This window comes from Rattus norvegicus, chromosome 7, assembly GCF_036323735.1.
Source record: "Rattus norvegicus strain BN/NHsdMcwi chromosome 7, GRCr8, whole genome shotgun sequence".
NCBI classification, from domain to species: domain Eukaryota; kingdom Metazoa; phylum Chordata; class Mammalia; order Rodentia; family Muridae; genus Rattus; species Rattus norvegicus.
This window is the reverse complement of record NC_086025.1, coordinates 81,089,979-81,112,358: the sequence shown is the minus strand read 5'-3', so window position 1 is coordinate 81,112,358 and position 22,380 is coordinate 81,089,979. Positions and strand designations below refer to the sequence as shown.

The 22,380-nt window shown below is 36.0% G+C and overlaps 1 protein-coding gene across 7 annotated transcripts in view; it reads left to right on the top strand.

Moving 5' to 3' along the window:
- The window catches only part of Csmd3 (CUB and Sushi multiple domains 3), a 1,319,129-nt gene that overhangs the window by 844,111 nt on the left and 452,638 nt on the right, over positions 1-22,380 (top strand). For all 7 annotated transcript variants that reach the window (XR_010053386.1, XM_063264433.1, XM_063264432.1 and 4 more), the window contains 3 exons: positions 11,065-11,203; positions 14,307-14,494; positions 20,099-20,287. Coding sequence is in view for 6 of the 7 variants with exons in the window: in XM_063264433.1 (XP_063120503.1) it covers positions 11,065-11,203; positions 14,307-14,494; positions 20,099-20,287 (516 nt within the window). In the remaining variant the exon portion in view is untranslated. The remainder of the gene's footprint in view (positions 1-11,064; positions 11,204-14,306; positions 14,495-20,098; positions 20,288-22,380) is intronic.

The window sequence follows — 22,380 nt, the reverse complement described above, 5'->3', positions numbered from 1 at the left end:
CCAACAGGTTCAGCGACAGCCCCCATTCCAGTTTTTGGAGGACCCGAACGAAGACCAAGCTGCACATCTTCTACAGATTTGGAAGTGGGTCTAGGAATAGCTGATGCTTGCTCTTTTGTTGGTGGTTCAATATTTGGAATTTCCCAAGGGTCCATGTTAGTTGGCTTTGTTGGTCTTCCTATGGAGTTGCTATACTCTCTGGAGCCCTCAATCCTTCTCCCCACTCCATTAGACTCCCTAAGCTCCATCGAATGTTTGGCTATGGGTCTTTGCATCTGTTTCACTTGGCTACTGGATAGAGCCAATCAAGGACAGTTATACTAGGCTCCTGTCTGCAAGCACAGCAGTATCATAAACAGTGTCAGGGATTGGTTCTTGCTCATGGGATGTGTCTCACATTGGGCTAGATATTGGTGGGCCATTCCCTCCATCTCTGCTCCCTTGACCCTACACACTTGTAGGCAGGAGGAATTTGGGATAAAAGGTTTTGTAGAAGTCTTATCCCCCAACCAAAAAAAGAAGTCTTAGCCCAACATGGGGAGTCTTGCCTGGCTACAGGCGAGGGCTACTTTAGGTGCCATAAACCCCATTGCTAGGAGACTCAACTAGGGTCACCCCCATAGAGTCCAGGGATCTCCCCTAAATCCCACGTTTCTGTCACAACCTAATGATGTCCCCTTCACTGCCCACTGCTTGTTTCTCTTCACTCTCCCCTGCTCTCCCTACACATAATCCCCACTTTCCCCTTCCCATCCTCTTTCTTACCCAGTTCCCTCTCTCTATCCACCTCCAATATCTATATCTATTTTATTTATCCTTCTGAGAAAGATTCAAGAATCCTCCCCTGGGCCTGCCTTGTTATTTGCATCTTTGGATCTGGGGCTTATAGCATGTTTATCCTGTACTTTATAGCTAAGATCCACTTATCAGTGAATACATACCATGCATGTCCTTTTGATTTTGGGTCACCTCATTCAGGATGATATTTTCTATTTTCATCCATTTGCCTGAAAAATTCACGATGTCTTTTTTTAAAATAGCTGAATAGTATTCCATTGTATAAGCAAACCACATTTTCTTTATCCATTCAACAATTAATATATGGGATCTCATGAAACTGAAGGGGGTGGACACAGTTAATAGGAGAAAATGACAGCCTACACATTGAGAAAAATGTCTTCATCAGTCCTACATCTGACAGAGGGCTAATATACAAAATATATAAAGAACTCAATTAGACACCAAACCCAAAATGGGTTCAGAGCTTAATGGAATACTTGACAGAGAGAAGTCTCTAATATCCGAGAGACACTGAAGGAAATGTTCAACATCCTGAGTCATTAGGGAAATGCAAATCCAACCAACTCTGAGATTATACCTTACACCCATCAGATTGGCTAAGATCCAAAATGCTAGGGACAGCACATGCTAATGATGTGGAGTAAGGTGAATACTGTTCTATTGCTAATGGAAGTACAATCTTGTACAACCACACTTTAAATCAATTTGGCAGTTTCTCAGAAAATTAGAAATAGTTCTACCTCAAGACCTATGTGTAGCACTCCTGGGCATACACCCAAGAGATGTTCTGCCATCCCCCATGGACACTTGATCAACTATGTTCATAGCAGCTTTATTTGAAATAGCAGGAAATTGAAAATAATCTGGATTCCCTACTGAAGAAAAGAATGAACTTCATAATAAATGAAATACAAGAAGAGATCATAGATTTATCACAAAAGCCTAGAACAGGTCAATACCATAAATGGTTGAGTTTATTGGTGAATCAAGCACGAAAGGACATATTTCTTGAATTTCTGACTTTCAAAAGGACTCGTTGCATCTTCTAATGTGACAGAAAACATTCCCAATACTTGTTGCTACCACTACCACCACCAAAAGGGAGCTATGGGAGCAGGACCTCCTTTATACAAACCTTAACTCTTCCCCCTGCCCCCAAAAAGCGAGAAATCTAATGTGAAGAAGGATGCCAGGTTTTTTATTCCAAGACTGGGACAGAGAATCAGCAAGTAGAGACTTTCCCACAGTGCACTTCACTACACAGAGGGTTATTTTGGATGAATGGGTTAAGGTAAGTAAAGGTTTGAAAATGAGATATAGAAAGTTTAGACTATATTTGCAAGATGTTTGTTTTTAGGAAGAGGGAGATTTGACAGTGCATATTTGAAGTAGAAGTCAGAAAAAAAGTGAATGAAACCATGCTTTGTGTCTGCTCTAATGATTTCAGAATGCTCCATAAAATGCTTACTCAAGCAAAAACATCCTTGCCCTCAGAATAGATCTCCCTGAATTGTTCTCGTTTATGTTTCCTCCCACTCCCTAGTGAGATATCTGAGAAAATTTTTAGAATGAATAGGATGGAACTGGAGTCCCTGGAGAACTGTTTGGAGGCAGGGCGGGACTTGCATGCCTGATGAACTTCCTCATTGAAGATAAGGGGTTTTCTCTTGAATCTCAATTAGCCACAGAGGGAAGGAAGCCCTTCTGCACAGACATCACATTCTCTGTGGAGAGGGTTCTTTTGAAGAAGCAATTAAAGTAACAACTCTATGCATATATCAGAACTGATTTGTAATTCTAATACAATGTCTGTTCACGCATGCACACATTCTTCTTAAAGGATGAACACCTTTTTTTTTTACATTTATATAATATTGAGTTTCATCAGTTGGTCGACCATAAAGAAACAAATAATAGCCATTGACACAGTTTAACATTTCCTTTTTGCTAGGCTAAATTTGAAAAAGAAAGAAAAGGATCATGACACTTGAAGAAGTGAATCAAGACTCGAATTTCTGGATCATTCAAACTCTTTCATTATTGTGAATATAGCTTTATCTTTTCAGTGATAGATTAAAATTTGAATGTGCCTTAATTTTACTGAGTCACCTTCGAACGTTCATAGGTTAGATATGTCAATGATCATTTACCAGAGCCACAAATACAAAGCAAATTATAGAAAGGCAGGAAGAATAGAGGCAGCAATGTATGATGTTGTGGGATGGTGTGTTCATCAGGTACCTCTCCACAGAAGGATCATCTCTCTGCCTGATAGCTGGATTGCCTGCTTTCTAAATTACTTGTTGTTAAATCTATTATCAAAACCCAGCTTTATTTTTGGTTGTGAGCCTAGCCTTTAATAGCTGAGCCATACAGTTGTCTCCTGAGAGGCTCAGCAAGAGTATGACAAATGCTAACAGCAAACCATTGAACTGAAAATGGGACCCCCATTGGAGGAGTTAGAGAAAGGATTGAAGGAGCTGAACGGGCTTGCGACCCCATAAGAACAACAATACCAACCAACCAGAGATCCCAGGGACTAAATCATCATCCAAAGAGTACACATGGACAGACCCATGGCTCCAACTGCATGTGTAGCAGAGGATGACCTTGTTGGGCACCAATGGAAAGAGAAGCCATTGATCCAGCCAAGGCAGGAACCCCTAGTGTAGGGGAATATCAGGGCAGGGATGTGGGAAGTGTTGGGTGGTTAGGGGAAACACACTTATAGAAGAAGGGGGAGGGGGAGAGTGTTGGGGGGTTATGGACAGGAAACCGGGAAAGGGAATAATATTTGAAATGTAAATAAAAAATATCCAATAAAAAATCTCAGCTTTAAATGTTTAATTCCCTTGTGAGTAATCAAATATAACTTGCCTACTGACTTTAAGTCTTGCTATGAAACTTCTAACTTTCTTAGAACTGTTATTGAAGAGAATTTTATCTTAACTCTATTGGACGATTATAGGTACTTTTTGGTTTTTTAATTTTAATTTTATTTAATCTCTTTTTACAGTCCAGACTTTATCCCCATCCTGGTCCACCCTCTGACTGTTCCACATCCCATAACTCCCCACCCGCTTTCGACTCCATGAGAATGTCCCCACCCACCAGATCTCCCCACTTCCTGGTGCCTCCAGTCTCTCGAGGGTGAGGTACTTTTTCTCTGAGTCCAGACCCAGCAGTCCTCTGCTGTACATGTGTTGGGGGCCTCATATCAATTGGTATGTAGCTTAGTTGGTGGCCAGAGATCTCAACGGTCCAGTTTAGTTGAGACTGATGGTCTTCCTACAGGGTCTCCCTCCTACTCAGCTTCTTCTAGCTTTTCCCTAATTCAACTACAGGGGTCAGCAGATTCTGTCTATTGGTTCGGTGTAAATATCTGCTTCTGACATTTTCAGCTGCTTGTTGGGTTTTTCAGAGGGCAGTCATGATAGACCCCTTTTTGTGAGCACATTATAGCCTAAGTAATAGTGTCAAAACTTGCGCCCCTCCTTGAGCTGAATCCCAATTTGGGCCTATCACTGGACCTTCTTTTCCTTAGGCTCTTCTCTATTTTTGTTCCTGCAGTTCTTATAAACCAGAATAATTATGGGTGAAAATTTTTGACTGTGGGATGGCAACCCCATTGCACACTTGATACCTTGTATTTCTGCTGTAGGTGAACTTTAAAAGTTTTCTCTCTCCACTATAGGGCATTTCATCTAAGGTCCATCACTTTCAGTCCTGAGAGTCCCAGGTCTCTGATATATTCTGGAGGGTGCTCCCCACTTCTATGTCCTGAGGTTGCCTGCTTCCAATTCTTTCTGCTGGGCTTCAGTACTGTTCCCCTCACCCAAAACCTGATCATGTTCCCCTCTTCACCTCCCTGACCCTTTTCCCACCTAGGTCCCTCCCTCCTGTGATTGCTTTCCCCCCCTCCCAAGTACGATTAAGGCATTCTCACTTGGGTGCTTCAGCTTGTTAACCTTATTGAGTTCTGTGGATATTATCCTATGTATTCTATACCTTATTTTGGTCTAATATCTACTTATTATTGAGTCTATACCATACATGTCCTTTTGGGTCTGAGTTTCCTCATTCATGATGATATTGTCTAGTTCCATCATTTGCCTGCAAAACCTAGGATGTCTTTGTTTTTAATAGCTAAATAGTATTCATTGTGTAAATGAACCACATTTTCTGTATCCATTCTTCTGTTGTGGGACATCTGGGTTGTTTCCAGCTTCTTGCTATTACAAATAAGGCTAAACATGGTGGAGCATGTGTCCTTGTAGTATGGTAGGATATCTCTTTGGTATAAGCTCAAGAGTTGTATAGCTGGGTCTTCAGGGAGATCTCTTTCCAATTTTCTAAGGAATCTTCAGATGGACTTCTACAGTGGTTATACCAACTTGCAATCCTACCAGCAATGGAGGACTGTCCCTCTTTCTTACATACTCACTAACATGTGCTGTCACCTGATCTTAGTCATTCTAATTGATGTAAGGTGGAATCTCAGGATCATTTTGATTTGCATTTCCCTGATCACTAAGGAATCTGAACATTTCTTTAAGTGCTTCTCAGACATTTGAGATTCCTTTGTTGTGAACTCTCTCTATACCTCATTTTTTGATTGATTTGTTTGGTGTTTTGGTGGTTAGCTTCTTGAGTTCTTCATAATTTTTAGATATTAGCCCTCTATTGGATTTGGAGTTAGTGAAGACTTTTTCCCAATCTGTAGGTTGCTGGTTTGTCCTATTGACTGTCCTTCGCCTTACTGAAGCTTTCCAGTTTCATGAGGTCCCAAGTTTTATATGGGTCTTTAAGTATGCTGGGTGTTTTGAGTGTCTTACTTTTTAGTAACACTAAATAAATGAACCAATACTAGAATACAGTTTTTAATAGCAAGTTTTACTTATTAGAGAAATTAAATTGGAGGAATGAACTAGGTCACCCTGGTATTACTTATATGCATGCTGTTTGCATTACTGTAAAATGGAAATAGTATATGCAACAAGCTGTATCTTACTAATACAGCCACGGTTTCCCCTGTATTACTGACTTTCCTGTACTAGTGATAACATATTTTGAAGAAACCACATTAAGAGAGAAAACATTCATTCTGTCTTGATATTCCAGAAGGGAATTTCATTGTGGCAGGGAAGAGGTGCTATCAGGAGGTAGAGGACTGACTATCAGTCAGAAGTCAAAGGAAGAGTAAAAGGAAATAGGGTCAGATTTTAAAACCTCAAAGCTTGCATCTAATTCCTTCCTCCTCCAAGTTTCACCTCATAAGGGTTCTACAAACTTTCCAAACAAGAACACTTGGATAAAGGGTTCAAAAACACGACCCTAAGGAGAATCTTTTTCATTTATACCCACAACGTTTCTTTACTTATCAAATGCTGGAGATCATATACTCAGATATCTCTGAGGTACAGACCCAACCATTTCTTTCCATATCTGCTTATGCTTTCTCGAAGAGATTCATGAGAGCTAAACAAAATAACCAAAGGATCAGGATGGACCTTCTTTTTAGCACTAGGAATTGTTGATTGCCTTATAATGCTATATTTGTATTCTTTGAATATATATTTTAACAAGCTTCCTAGGTACCCACCAATTTTATAATACTTGTATCTTATAATTTCTGCAAATATATTATAAACATTTACATAAAATTTTCCTTTCTTTAACTAGAAAGCACACTGCCATTTACTTTTCTCCCACACACAGTAGCATTTTTTATTTCCTGATTTCTCTCATCTATGTATGCTTTAAACTGTCTTTTTGCAACCTTTTATTCAGGACGTTGAATTGTGTGTTTGTTTATTTGTGTTTATTTCCAGTCTCTTGAACATTGCCTAATTTCTATTGTGTATCCAGAACCTTACCCTGAGCTCAATGTGCCCTTGTTTTACATCATGCTTTATACATCTACCCGCCTTATAGGAATGCTCTCTGAACTAGAGAGGCACTCAATAGTTAAGAGCACTTGATGCTATTTCCAGAGGATGTAACTGAACATCCCATACCCATATCAGGCATCTCACAGATGCCTATAATTCTAGCTCTAGGGAATCCGGTGGTATCTTCTGGCCTCTGCAAGCTCCTACTCACACATGGTTTTCACTCATGGAAACACACAAACACATAAGTTAGAGGAAGAATAATAATTTTAAAAACTTTAAAATTTGTGTATTTATGTGAGGTAATGTAACGTTGTTAGCATGGAGTTTAGAAGCTTCACGTTACATTAAAAAAATCTTTGCACCAATGAATGGTCTAACCTAGATTTGCACCAGGATCTGTCTCCATAAAGCTGTAGTAAAGAGAGTAAGCATTGCCTGGATATTTTTTCTTAGAAAATTACTATAATCAATTTAAAACATATAGTTGCTAACTTGTAATTGAAAGATTTTAATTTGAATCCAAACTCTGAGAATAACGTGGGCCTGAGATTTATATCAAATCATAGACTCTATTATTTCTCCCATCTTTGCATTAGAAAATAGAAAAAAAAGCAAAATTGTTTTTGAATAGGGAAATAGATTATAACTTTATTTTATAAGACTATTCAGGATTATCATGATAGAAGGAACTGAAATAAATTGCTCTGAAAGAGGGACAAGATTTTTTTATTTATTTTTAATATAGTTATTCATTTTCCTTTCCTTTTGTTAGATATTTTATTTGCATTTCAAATGTTATCCCCTCTCCCAGTTTCCATCCCTATCCCATCCCCCTCTCCCTGCTTCTATGAGGGTGCATCCCACCCACCTATCTTGCTATACAGTGCCCCCCCACAAATGTAAGGAGAACTGCAATATTCTTGTTTCTGCCACCATTGGCATGGCTGTCGATGAAGCCGGTATTAGAGATATGTGTTTTCCTTGACTCCTGAGGCATCTCAGCATACTACTTGACAAATAGAAACAATTTTAAAAGTTATAAGTGTGTTGCAAAAAAAAAGTATGATTGAATAAAGAAAGGAATTTGAATTATTGAGTAAGCTTTCAAAAAGACCTCTTTAGGCTTTTAGCTTTTTTCCTGCTAAGGACTTCTGAATTTCTTTTACCACTTAGTGATAATGCCTGTATTTGGTATTCTTTTCTTTGGTTTATCACCTTTAAATGTGAGAATATGTACAGAGTTACTTTAAGTATAAAATATATTGGGATTTCAGAAGCATTGAAAGTACTATTTATTTCAAGCTTTTGGAGAATAACAAGTATATAAATTTTGTTATTTCATTGATACTGTTTAGGATAAGTCAAATGACAGTTAGTGGAAATGAGAATTAATTCTATATAAAGAGAATTACTGTGTAATTTTCTATTTTTATAAGTACGATGTATCAAATTGTAAAATTTAAGCAACTAATTGCTTTTCTTTTCATATTATCACCCATGCTGCATTTGGCTTTTCATAAATGCTATCTACCTTATTAACATTTTCATCAGTGCCAGGGAGTGATTTGAAAATTCAGTTCGCTTCTGCTGCCTTTTGAAATGCTGTCAACTCTGGGGTGCTTTCTGCTGTAGGTTCCCTTGTTCTCTTGAGTGTCCCAGTCTTCCTTTTGCCTGCATTGTGTACTCTGGGGTCTTTGTTGCTGTTCTGCAGCTTCTCTATCCTCGAATTCACTAGATAGACAGCCCTTTTAGATCAAGAGACTGTTCTTGACTGACCCATCTGAGCAAACTCCTCTCTTCTCAGGTTTCCAGTCTTCTGTAGATTTTGTCATCATAATTATGGAGAGAATCTACTTCAGCATATGTGATAGTCTTCATAGGACCACACTGGGTAATGTCTCTACTCAACAGTGAACTTTCAGAAGGCATAAGAGACACCCCTGTAATGATTGTTTTTAAAGAATTCACCCATCTCTTTCCATCGTTCTTTGGATGGATGGATCAAGCAAAGTGCCTCTCAGTGCCTTACTTTTTAAACCATTTTTAGCCCTTTGTCAATTACTAATTATATGACTCATTGCATCATTTAATGACTAGATGAATAAATGCTTTCCTAGGATGACAGGAATTGATGACATAATAAAACTGTATATATATATCTGCTGAATATAATCTGTACCTTTTCCTAATAAAATAGAGAATCTAATTCTCTATTTATTTTAAATTATCTTAATTTGAGTGACTATTGAGCACATAGGTTCATATTTGAAACATGTAATAACACTGAGGGAAACTAATTTATATGTCATACAAACATTAAGGGTACATAATCCTCATGACAATGATTGCTTTGGAAAGCTTTTAGAAAACAATAATGGAATCAGTTAAAGAATAAGATTCGTTGGTTAATGAACATTCTCATATAAATAGCATGTCTTTAATTTCACCTAGAAAATACTTCACTCAAGCCAGAGGAGTTTGCATATGCAGAATGAAGGTGGCTATGACTATAGCATACATATTTGAAGCCCACCTGAGCCACCATAATTTATGTCTCATAGAAACAAAACCAAGCTTCAAATTAACGACAGCTTTATCAAATGGATGTTTTATAATGATTTTTTCTTAGTTTTCATAGCTATAGCATAGATGTTAGTCTCTATGAGTGCAGAAGTTAGGAAGGTGTTTCATATGTGCTATACCTGGGCATTCCTGGAATGAGATTATGGTAATTTTGGGCTAAAACGGGAGACATAGCTGAAAACCTGAGGGTAGTTTTAGGATGTGTTGGATGTGGGAATAAGACATAAACAAAAATGACGTCAAGAACTTTGTCAGGCCTTTTGCTTTACACTACTATATACATACACATATCATTGAACAATGCATTGAAAATAAATAAATATTAATTATTAATTAATTAATTTTGAGGAAACTATTTGAGTTTTTTCCCAGCTTGTAGAACTTTCATCAGGTATTCTCTTTGCAAGTTTGTTCATCCAATTTACAATGTGATGTTTATACTCAGTGTCCCAACAATGCTGTCTTTGTGGTTTCACTTGTTATTGAATTTAAGGAAATATAGAGAATAAAGTGCAATATTAATTATAGTGTTAGGTAGAAGTTTAATTTAATGTGAACAAGTAAAACAGATCAGCATATTTGTCTAGGAAATGATGATCTGATAACTCCAAAATATAAAGCACAGATTTGACAGTTGAACCAGAACAAAAGATCAAATAACAGGGGAAGAATAGCAGTAGAGAATGAACTAATGATGCTGCACACTCTCCTACTTACTTTTCTATTTTTTGTTTTTATTGGATACTTTATTTATTTACATTTCAAATGTTATCTCCTTTCCCAGTATCTTCTCTATAGAACACCTTTCCCATCCTTCCTCCCAATTGCTTCAATGAGGGTGCTCCCCCACCCATGCACCCACTCCTGCTCCCTACACTGAGGCATCTGGTCTTCCAAGGACCAAAAGCCTCTTCTTCCATTGATGTCCTACAAGGCCATCCTTTGCCACATATGCAGCTGGAGCCATGAGTCCCTCCATGTGTAATCTTTGGTTAGTGGTTTAGTCCCTGGGAACTCTGAGGGTTCTTGTTGCTTGATGCTGTTCTTCCTATGGGTTGTAAACCCCTTCAGGTTCCTCAGTCCTTTCTCTAACTCCTCCATTAGGAAACCCATGCTTAGCTCAATGATTGGCTGTGAGCATCTGCCCCTGTATTTTCAGGTTCTGGCAGAGCCAATCTGGAGACATTTATATCATGCTTCTTTCAACAAGCATTTCTTGACGTCTACAATAGTGTCTGGTTTGGTGTCTGTATATGGGATGGAGGATGAATAGCTAGAAGTGACCTGCAAAGTGTGACTGTGTCACAATTTACAAATATATGATCTTTTTAAGGGGATGCTCCTTTAATCACAGAGCGAATTAAGTACATGGATCTTTACATTCAAAATAGTATTAATTACCACTTAATTGGCATGTTAAGAGATTCATTTAAATCATAGTTGGACTACATATGGGAGTTCAATCATCTCAGTACTTAGGATGCAAAGGCAAAGAGATTGTGGTGAGTTGGTAAAACCGATCCTTTTACTGTGACAGCATAGTCTGAATAACACAAACTTGTCTCATTAGATAGATATATAGATAGATAGATATTAGATTTATGAATGAGAGATAAATGATAAGTAGATGATATATAGATGTTAGATTGATAATAGATAATGATAGATGAATAATAGTTTGATAGATGATAAATAAATGTGATTGAAAATATATATAGGTATTCCCACGTATATATAACTTATTCTGAAAAGTCTATTCATAATGTTCTCTGGTTTCATCTTCCAGCTCCGTGTGGTGGCCACTTTTCAGCTCCAAGTGGAGTAATTCTCTCACCAGGGTGGCCAGGATACTACAAAGACTCTTTGAATTGTGAGTGGGTGATTGAAGCTGAACCTGGACACTCTATCAAAATTACATTTGAAAGGTCTCTGCAAATATTTTTTCTATCTTGTAATGAAATGAATAGATGTTATAGTTGGCATTTGCCGTTTCCCTTACCACATCAATAACTAATTTTATTAGAATAGTCAATTGCTGTTTCTTGAATGCTTAAGAACTTCTACCCCTTTTGACCTTTCAGTCTGTTCTCAAGTTAATTTTTTATTTGTTTATTGTTATAGCTTTACTGTTAAGTAGTGCAGGACCATTTCGTTTGTGTATATGCACAATACTGAAATATGAATATATGACCTTTACTTTAATGAGTTTAGTTGTCTTGTGTTTTAAAAGGGCTCATGAGTTTAGTTCAGCTAGATTTCCAAGAACAAAAGTCATATAAAAAAATTCAATTCTATCACTTACAGTTACTATCATTTAATTACCCAAGTATACCCAGGATGTATTCACCATTTTCCCCTGGTGACCACATTTGTTGAAAATTTTTATATGTCCCTAGCTATACAGACACACATAATATATATGTTTAATATACATATGTAATATGTATATTAAACAAATGAAATATTTACTGTTGATCAGTCATGTAGAAACATACTTTAAAAGGACTTTTGTAATACATTAAACTTTACCATTTATTAAACACAAAAGCAGAATTGATTAACTGAAATGAGTGTGCTCTTTTACTTTCAAATAGAATTAAATCTTGACTTTGATACATAGGACATAGGGTTCTGTGGTTTAAAGAGCAGAGATTTATATTCATAAAATTCTATCAACCAGGAGCCTGAAATCAAAGGCTCCAGTGGTTTGTTATTTTGGTTTCTTTGGTTTTGTCTTCTATACACCTTTACACGATATTTTTTGTTCCTTTTCTCTCTCCCTGTTTTCTATCTATCTGTGTTCCTCACTTTTCTCTTTCTTTGTCTCTGTCTCTCTGTCTCTCTCTCTCTCCCCTGCTCATGTGTTTTGGAGTCCTATCCTCTTTTTCACATATATGAGAATATGTTGGATTGAAATCCACTCTCATGATCATTTTAAATCTTAATTTCTGCTTTAAAAGGTTTTTCTCCATCAAAAATTCTCATGAGTGGAGGGTTAACATTTTAACATGTGGATTCATTGGGGCATAATTTAGCACACAAAAGTTATATACGTATATATATCCATTATTTTTAGTTTTTCAATAGCATTATCGTACAGCTCAGGCCACTTACTGTGTAAGCCAGCATCATTTTGAACTCTCAGTCTTCTCTAAGTAATACCATGTGTAGCCTAAAGTATACATTTTAAAAATCAGAACAGTTTTGAATGTTGAAACAGCTTAGACATGCCTGTAGCCTCTGCATTTCAAGATCTGACTCAGGAAAACTATGAAAATTATGGCCCTACAACAGTTAGACTGCCTTAAGAAACAGTTCACTGAGCTCTTCAGTGTTTCAGCCCAAAATGAGCACAGTTGTGTTAATAGTTTTCTTCCAAGCATTCTCCACATATACATCCTGAAATGTTCTTCTTGGGACTCGGTCCTTCTGCCCGTTCTTTCTTCATGCCCATGACAGAATAAAACAGTTTTTAAAAATCACACTAAACATGCTCTGTGGGGGTGGTGAGGGTGCATTAAGGATGTCAGAGGACAACCTGGGAAAGTTGCTGCTTTGTTTCTACGTGTGGGTCCTGGGGATCAGTCTTCTGTAAGGTAGGGTTGTATGGTAATTGCCTTCACCTGCAGAGAACTCTCTCACTGGAAATTATTTGAAGAAAATACATGTAAAACACGCTTTCTTTCCTTCGTTCTTAAAATCCCTTGAGTATTTAAAACATTCCATGTCCCTTTTAAAGAAAAGTTTTGACTTTTGGATAATAACCTTGTAATGGCTGCTCATTTTGGCAGCAGATGGATGAGCAAGTTCTTCACGTTACTGAGCAAACAGCTTTTATGCATTATCTTAGAGAAATTAAATCATCACTTGCAATCAGATGTGAAGACTTTAACTGCATCCTTTCATGTATTTTGACCTTATACTGTGTTGATTCTTCTGTTTTCCTCTAAAGGTGATGTTGAGAAAGCCTTAGGAAGTGACTAACACATAATTTTCTGAAAATAAGTCTCATTCTCTTTGTAGTAGCGCTTTAAAAAAATAATGTTTTTAGTGAGGATAGGTGACAATGGAATTCACTATTGGATATTGAATAATATATAACATTATAATAGAGGCGATATGCTTATTATAGCCCCTAGAATACTCTCCTAATCTTTATTTTATAGAAGTTCTTTGCATTAATGACATTGACTTTTATAGAGTGTGAACATTTGTTTTTATTTCCCATGAAAAAAATGTATATTGAAATGAAACTTTTAAATTAAATTTATTGCAAAAGTATAAATGAGTAAAAACGTCATACAACCCAATTAAATAAACACAGTGTACACATTTTAATGAACTTACATAATATTAGAATGATCTTTGAAAAGCTGTGCATTTTCATATCAACTCGTAGACTTTCAGTTTGAGACTTTCAGTTTGAAATATATTTTACGATTAAGAGGGGACCTCGATTTTACGTCTTCAGCACTGACACCCCACCTGGTACCTCACAACCACATGGAACTCAGCTGCAGGGAACCTGATATCCTTGCCCACTCTGTAAGCATGTCACTGATGTGCACAATTTCACATGCCAACACATATAGTAAAGATAAAAATAAGTTAAAGATCTTTGAAGCATTATATAATTATTTTTCAGTTTATATAGAGCAGAAACCAGATTTGAAATGTAAGAAATATAATAAATATAAAACAATATAGTTTTCCATAGAATTGGAGCTAGCAAGTACAGAAGTGGCTACTTCAAGAATATGTTTTTTTAAAATATCATTTAGTAAGGAATACCTATAACACTCAGCAGGTACTTTTCTTATGAGTGTATATTTCTGACTAGTAATTCCCTAACACAAGATCCTGATATTTAGAACAGATAGCATTTTCACTTATATTGTAGGTACTAGGTAAAGTAAGAAATAATAAACATAGTTCAAAAATGAACCTTAATATTAGATTATGTAAATAGTAAATTCTGATTTCCCATATATGTTCTAATATGTTTCCAATTGTGCCTGTTCATCCTAGATTTCAGACTGAACTAAATTATGATGTTCTAGAAGTTCATGATGGCCCAAATCTTCTGTCACCCTTGCTTGGATCTTACAATGGCACACAAGTGCCACAGTTCCTGTTCAGCAGCAGTAACTTTATATACCTACTATTTACCACAGACAACAGCCGTTCAAACAATGGATTCAAGATTCATTATGAAAGTAAGTAATAACAAATATTATTTTATTTTCCCATTCTAATTGTTCCCCATCTGATATTATCTTCATATTATTAAGAAAAGTAATATATTTGCTTATTTATTCTTTTAAAGGAAAACTTCAAAATGGTTTCTCTTATAAGAAAGCATATGTTTCAGTGTCTTTATACAAGTAAATGGTTCAATAGATTTTTAAGCAGTAGTTACCTAATATTTGTATTAAAGAAAATACAGTGAAATATCAAATAAGTTTAGTACATTCATGTTTTAATGATTTATATGGCTTAGAGAAGCAAGTTTAGCTTGATATATTTGTAAGAATATCATTCCTTCTACACTTACTTTGCAAAATATATTTCTCTAGCATATATGAATTACTTATATGAATTACGAATATTGTCACTGTCAATTCAGTTTTGTTTTGTAAAAAGATTAAAAATATAAAGATTAAAGTGCAAAACATATATATTTATGGTTGATATAATAGCAAAAAGAATCTGTTAAAACAAGCTATAACTCAAAGTGTGAGAATCAGTTCAAAATAATCATAGTTTAGAGTTCACTGGTTTCTTTTTAAAAAGTCTTGGGGTTGGGTATTTAGCTCATTGGTAGAGCGCTTGCCTAGCAAGCACAAGGCCCTGGGTTCCGTCCCCAGCTCCGAAAAAAAAAAAGAAAAAAAAAGTCTTAAATAAGGCCGACAAGAAGGCTCAGCAGATAAAGGCTTTAGCTTGGCATGTCTGGCAAGCTATGTTGAATCTTAGAACCCATATAAAGGTGGAAGGTAGGCAAGGGTTCCATGAAGTTGTCTTCTGACCTCTGTATTTCCTCAGTGTCATAACCACACCCTACTGCACGCCATAAGTATAAGTACAGTAATATTAAAGTGTTTTAAATCTGAAATAATTATGCCTCACCTCTATGTCTGTGTGTATATGTGCTTGTGTGTGTATTTGTCTGCATGTACAGACTTCACACTTGAGTGTGTATGCTCTCTGTGTGTGCATTCATGTGTTTGTGTATGTACAGATTGTGTGCATGCATGTGTGTATGTCTCTGTGTTTGTGCATGCGCGTGTGTGCGTGCGTGCGTTCGTGCGTGCATTCGTGTTTGTCAGAATCTCATTTTCTAGTCCTGGACAGCCTAGACCTTGCTATGTTGACGAGACTGGCTTCAAATTCATAATCTACCTTCTTCTGCCTCCCTAGTGCTGATATTTAATACATATGCCACCACATGTGTATTCGGCTTTAACTTTCTAAATACTATTATTTATGTAGAATGTATCTTTGATTTACAAATATTTCACAAATGTATATATTTGTTATTATTGCACATAAGTTACCTTATGTGTAATAGATATGTTTGTGTGTGTACATAAACTATTATACATAATTTCCACATTATATATGGAATGAATTTTCATGTAGTTTTACATGAAAAACAACTTTTGTAGATAAAACTTAAGTAACAAATTCTACAAAGTATTGTTATTTCAAGTATACACTTACATTATTTCTTCCTCTCCTCAAGCCTATTGCCAAGCCAAGTACCTCACAATACGCTTAGTGCTTGTGCAATGTATTATTTTGTAATCTTTCTGGATATCTTTCTTTGATAAATATTTCCAATGCCTTCATACACTTTCTAAATTATACATGTTATATTATAATACTTTTAGCTTTGAAATAGTATTATACATAATATTGTTTAGCTACATTAATTTCCTTTTATTTCGAGCTTTACCACATGGAAGTGTATCTCAACATAGTATTAAAAAAAGGTTTCTAAATTACTTGGAATTTAAACTGAGCTAAAGAATATTAGAATATGTAGTTTAAGTTATAATTTTAAAACTGAGTCAGGGGTGCAATCTTAAATGTCTATTTTAATACTAATTCTTGACAAAGATTAATGGATTTTTAATTCTCGACTGAATACTTTACATATCTCCCAGTTCACACGATGTTCATCACAAGTCAATCACAATTTTAAGGATTGCACGGAATCATGTTTGCAAAGTGTCAGAGTAAAAATGCCAATTCAGAAAATTCTTAATAAATGATAGCAAATTTTTTTCATATAAAAACCCAAGTAAATGAGGCATAAAGATGAGAAATGTAGGTACAACCTATTCCTTTTGTTGGCAAATTTGTCACTTTATAAGTCCAAGGAACTGGATTGTGGCTACTACTGATGTCCAGTTCCTCGGAGACAAAGTGGTGGCAGCACAGAATGAGGAAGTGAAGGGAAATAAGTGGCTTGCGCTGCTGTGGACAAGGCAGGATCCTGCAGCCAGCCACAAAAAAAAAAATATTAGGTCTCTCTTCTTGCCAGATTTATTTTATTAGTCTTATCATTCATTTAAGATTGTGAAATAATTTATACTGTCACAATTTGTTTGTTACCCACAAACAGAAGCTTGTTATCATTTGACAATTCATTAATAAAGTTTACTATATGAAATAAATCCCCTTTCTAAATGAACCATTCCCTGAGTTCAACGTCAATAGACTGTTTATCAGAACTTTAAAAATGCATTTGACAGCTAATTAATTTCTACTTTTAAAATCAAATTAGTAAAAGAAAATAGTTTCCCCTCTGATTCAAATCTATGGAAAGACCTATTGTAAACACACCATTTCTCACACTCTAGTTTTCCAATGTCTTTCATTTTTCCCCTACATTTTTTCCTCCAAAAGACAGAGAGCAAAATCTCTACTGTTTTTCTATTCCGTGTTACATTTCTATTGCTCCTGTACTCCTTTGGGTCTTGTATAGGCAAACATATTATTGTGGTATCATAGGTGATGCTTCCTCATCATTTCTAGCAGACAGTCTTAGCAACTTTCTGGTCTTCTGTATCATAATCTGTCTCTACTATCTTTCCCAAAGACACAGAACTCCAGGCAACTAAGGAATGCTGAAAGTGAGATAAATAGTCCTCCCTGGAGATGAGTCCCTAATTGACTAGGAAATACCAAGTAGTCAGCCCTGAAATTATATACATTCAAGCAATGGACAAAGCAAATTATATTTCTCTCTCTCTCTCTGTGTGTGTGTGTGTGTGTGTGTGTGTGAGAGAGAGAGAGAGAGAGAGAGAGAGAGAGAGAGAGAGAGACAGAGAGAGTAGCAATACCTAAAGAAAGTGATGCCATAAATTAGAGAGGGAGGAAAGGGTGTTATATGTCTGAGGGATCCGAGGGAAGAAACAGAAAGAACAGGATATAAGTATATTTTAGTTATAAGAAATTAAAGTGAATAAGTAAATACTGAAAAATACTTCAAGTTCAAAACCAAATATACAAAACTTAAGCATACTCTACTAATAAAATAGCATCAGGTTTAGCTTTCGACAGATAAAACATAAAAATATACTCTAACACTTCAGAATACTACTAATTTATTCTATGACTGTAATTTTCCCCAAGGGGGGCACTTCTGTTTATTATGCTGTTTTGCCTAAAATCCAAATTCAGATATATATCAGGAAGTGTTCTGGGAACTATCTGATAAAATCTTCAAAACATAATTCAGTATAGTCTTCCTGACTACCTGAATAAGGAACACATTGAGATTATAAATGATTCTCAGCAATCGATAGCCATAGACAACGTTTAAACTCTAATACAAGGAAGAGATGTTAGAAACCAGGAGTTAAAATGTTCAAAAAATTATTATATGTGATAAAATTATCAATTCTGCTTTCAAATTTCATATAAACACTTCCACGATCATAAAAAAGAAGTCAGAACAACTTTGTGTAATTGGATATAACACCAATACAAATGTCTGATAATTATGAATCCTATCAATAATAAGAAAAACTTTTGAAAATAATTTGGCAAATACATTGTAATATAAATGACGAGTTGTTATTAGCTCTTGCTTATTTCTAGCCATTTTCTTCTTATGTAGCATTCCTATTGGTTTGAACCACACCGTGAATAAAAACAATGAATTGTTTCAATAACCTGATATGCATTATTTCTTTACATTTTTCCATGCATCAAGGACCCATACAGAAAAGGGGGAGGCAGAAAAGACAGACATCCATTTATGCACCATTTGATTTTCAAAATGGAGAATAAAGACAATTAATTTAAACATAAATTATTAAAATCACTCAGTTAGCTAAGTTTTATACTAATTCACATTGTATATCACTCATATCTTCAGCCCCCATACCCGCAACCACATATTTAGGGTTATAGGTGAAGAAAAATTTATTGTGATCTCCTGTTTAAGAAAAGGATTAAGACTTACAGAGAGGATCAAAGCTACATGATTAAGTCCTAAGATTGTCTTAATAAAGGGAACCAATATGGGTTTCCCTGGAAGTGAAGGTATAAAATTAGTGAGGAGCTTATCCAGTTGGTGGGAAAGCTTACCACTGGTACATAATTGAATTTTAAGATAGTAAGATAGTTGGGTCTAATTTGCTCACGTTAAATTCTAGCAGAATAATATTGAATTTGGTGCCATTACTAGTAGAGTATGACAATAATAAAATGACATGTGCTATGAATATATACAAGTGAGACTGTACATAGACACATGAAAATGATCTTAGTTAAGGTTTCTCCTGGTGAGAAGAAACATCATGACCATAAAGCATTTGTGAAGGGAATAGTTTACTTGATTTATACTTCCTTATCATTGTACATCTTCAAAAGAAGTCAGGAAAGGAACTAAACAGTGCAGGAATATGGGAATAGGGGCTGGTGCAGACACCATGGAGATATGCTGCTTACTGGCTTTTTCCTCAGGGCTTGCTTAGCCTGTTTTTCACAAAGTCTAGGATGACTTGTCTAAGGATGGTACCACCCACAGTCGACTGGTTCCTCTCTCATCAATGACCAAAATACCTTACAGGCTTGCCTGAAGCCTGATCTTATGAAGCAATTTTTGAATTGAGATTCCTTCCTCTTAGATGAGTTAACCTTGTGTCAGGTTGACACAAAACTATGCAGCACATGAGGCCAACTATTGTTGAATGACTGACTTGAATAAATGAAGTTTTGAAGGACAGTAGAGCAAATTTAAAAAGCACCACCAGGTTTTTACCAATGAGAATGAAGATATATTTTGTTAAAGGGAGATCTTATTCAGAGGTCATGAATCAGGTAGAAGATTACCTTCAGAAAAACCCATCGTGAAAGATAACAGACTATTGAAAATGCTTTCAAGAAAGCAACTGGAGTTAAATTCTTTTTCTTTTTTGAGAAAGTGATGTGTATAATTTTCATCTATTGTATTATTCTACTACTTCTCTATTTTTAAATGCTAAACAATTTCATTTCGTATTTAGATCTTTAGGTGTGATATAATACCTTCAAAAAGCAATTAATACTGTGACTGTTGCATTTGTAGTATATAAAAATGTATAATAATATATTGAAATAGATAAATGTTTTGACTTAAATACAAATTAAATGTCATAAATTTTATCTTTAAATCAGGATATTGTAAAGAAAATGCCTAAATTATTCAAGTACATTCATTTATTTGTAAAATTAATCCACTGCCATTGTTTGATGAAATAGGAATAATTTTAGTGAGTTTGGATCTAATCAGTCTCATTCTTGGTTTGCTTGCCTTTGTTTCTCAGGTGTTACAGTGAACACATACTCTTGTCTAGACCCTGGCATCCCTGTCCATGGCCGTCGATATGGCCACGACTTCTCCATTGGCTCAACTGTTTCATTTAGTTGTGATCCAGGATACCGACTAAGCCATGAAGAGCCCCTTCTTTGTGAGAAAAACCATTGGTGGAGTCATCCACTCCCTACCTGTGATGGTAAGAACTCATCAATTTTACATATTGTCCCTACATGTAAACTAAAGAAACCAACATAGTCTTTGTAAAGGTGAGGATAAGCATATCTTAAATTCTGGCAACTTTTATCAAATCTACTTAACAGAAAGAACATTGATATTAAGTCATAAATATGCCACGTTTAAAGATGTGGTTTTTAAAAAAATATTTAGAAATCCCTTGAGAATCTCATACATTATACATTGATCACATTCATCTTTTTTTTCTACCTCCCACTCCATACCTACCCTAATTTATATCTTCAATTTTCGAAAGCCCAACAACTTTCTTTTGTGCTCAATTAAATGTATGGCCAGCCACTAAGGGATGTTAAGTCCTTCCAGGGGACTTGCCTTTAAAGAAAACAAACCTTAAGTGGAGACTTAAGGGTTCTTTGGAGAGTCAGTTGTGTTGGATGGTGTTTTTCTGGGGCAAACATGTGAAGGAGTGTTTACTAAAGTAGACTCATGAAGGAACATTCCACTGAAGCAGACACAGGTTATAGGTTCAGGCAGGCTCATGAAGGAACATTTTACTGAAGCAGACACAGGTGAAGGGGTGCTTAGCTAAATCAAGCATGTGAAAGGACACATGATGATGGATTCTTCACTTATAACACACATATATTGGTCCACCTTATATTGCATAGTGGAGCTCCATTTGTTGGGACTCCATAGAAAGAAACTGACCAAAAGACTTTGGGTGGTATGCTGGTGGCTTCTTGCCACTTCCACAGACACAGGCTGATTGACACAGGGATGAGAGCTGAGTCAGACACTATTTGCCACAGCAAAAACAGCATCCAACACAACTGATGTTTTAAAAAACCCTCAAGTTTCTACTTCACAAGCCTTCCTTTCTTGGTAGTGATTCAGTAATAATAGCTCCTCATCTAGGGGTGAAATGTCATACTAGTCTCTTTCTTAATACCTGGATTTTTTCCCTCTTGAACTTAAACAGTTCTTATGCATGATGACCCAACTGCTGGGACTTCATGTGTGACCGCCATGGTGTGCCTAGAAATACAGATTTTACATCATGTACAAATTTTTACTATCTTTCTAATCCTTTTTCAGCAGTTATCTTTACACCTTGGGAGAAGAGATTTTTATAAAGATGCCCAACTTATGACTGAGCACTCCATAGTCACTTATTCTCTGCACAGTGAAAAGTTAAGGTTTGGGGGATAATCACAAACTACTGCACAAAGAAGTGCTACTGATGATGTTTGAGAGCTACATTAATCTATAGGTATAATAGATGATCGTCAGGGGCTGGTTTATACCACTTTGCTTTAGCAGAGCAGGTGTAGGACAATCTCCTCTAAGGACTACGACTTTTCTAAATACAAGTCATTGACTCTGGTTGCTAGGTCAGATACGACATCCAACTCATAAGCTGGCCTTACATTCAATCAGAGGTTCATACTTGAACATTAATGCCACTAAGACACTAGTGTGCATCGCTTGTCAGGATAGATCTTTATAATAGCTCTCAGAACTCTCAGCAACATGAGATTTATGATTTATTTTACCTCTGGTAATGTGCAGAACACCTTACCTCAATATAAAAGATAAGCAGTAAGGATGAGACTTCCAGGTGAGCACCAGCTTAATTTCTCCTTATACCCAAATACATAAAGTCGTTAGCAATGGTATTTTACCATCATATTATAGAGGGAACCTAAGAGCAATGGCAGTAGAGTATAATATTTGTGGACCTTTTGATTTTACTTGCTAGTAGCTCCAATTAAGATAACCCATTCATGTCGTTTGGCTTTTTATTGGACAGGGGTATCTTGTGAGGAAAGTCTTGCCTCATTGTCTGGTAACTACTTAAGCTCTCTTTTTATATGTATATGTTCTTATTTTAAGAACCTCCTATAGCAGTAATTTTTCATATGTCATTTTCAGGAGATCTTTATGAACTTTAATGTTAATTGTTCTTCCCTCTCTTCCATCCCCTTCCGTACCCTTGCATCCTCCTTCCTATTTAACTCTTCCATTATTCCCGTTAACCCTCTAAAAATGTGTTTTATCTTCCTTTCTTTCAGAGCCTCTCCCTAAGGGTTTTCT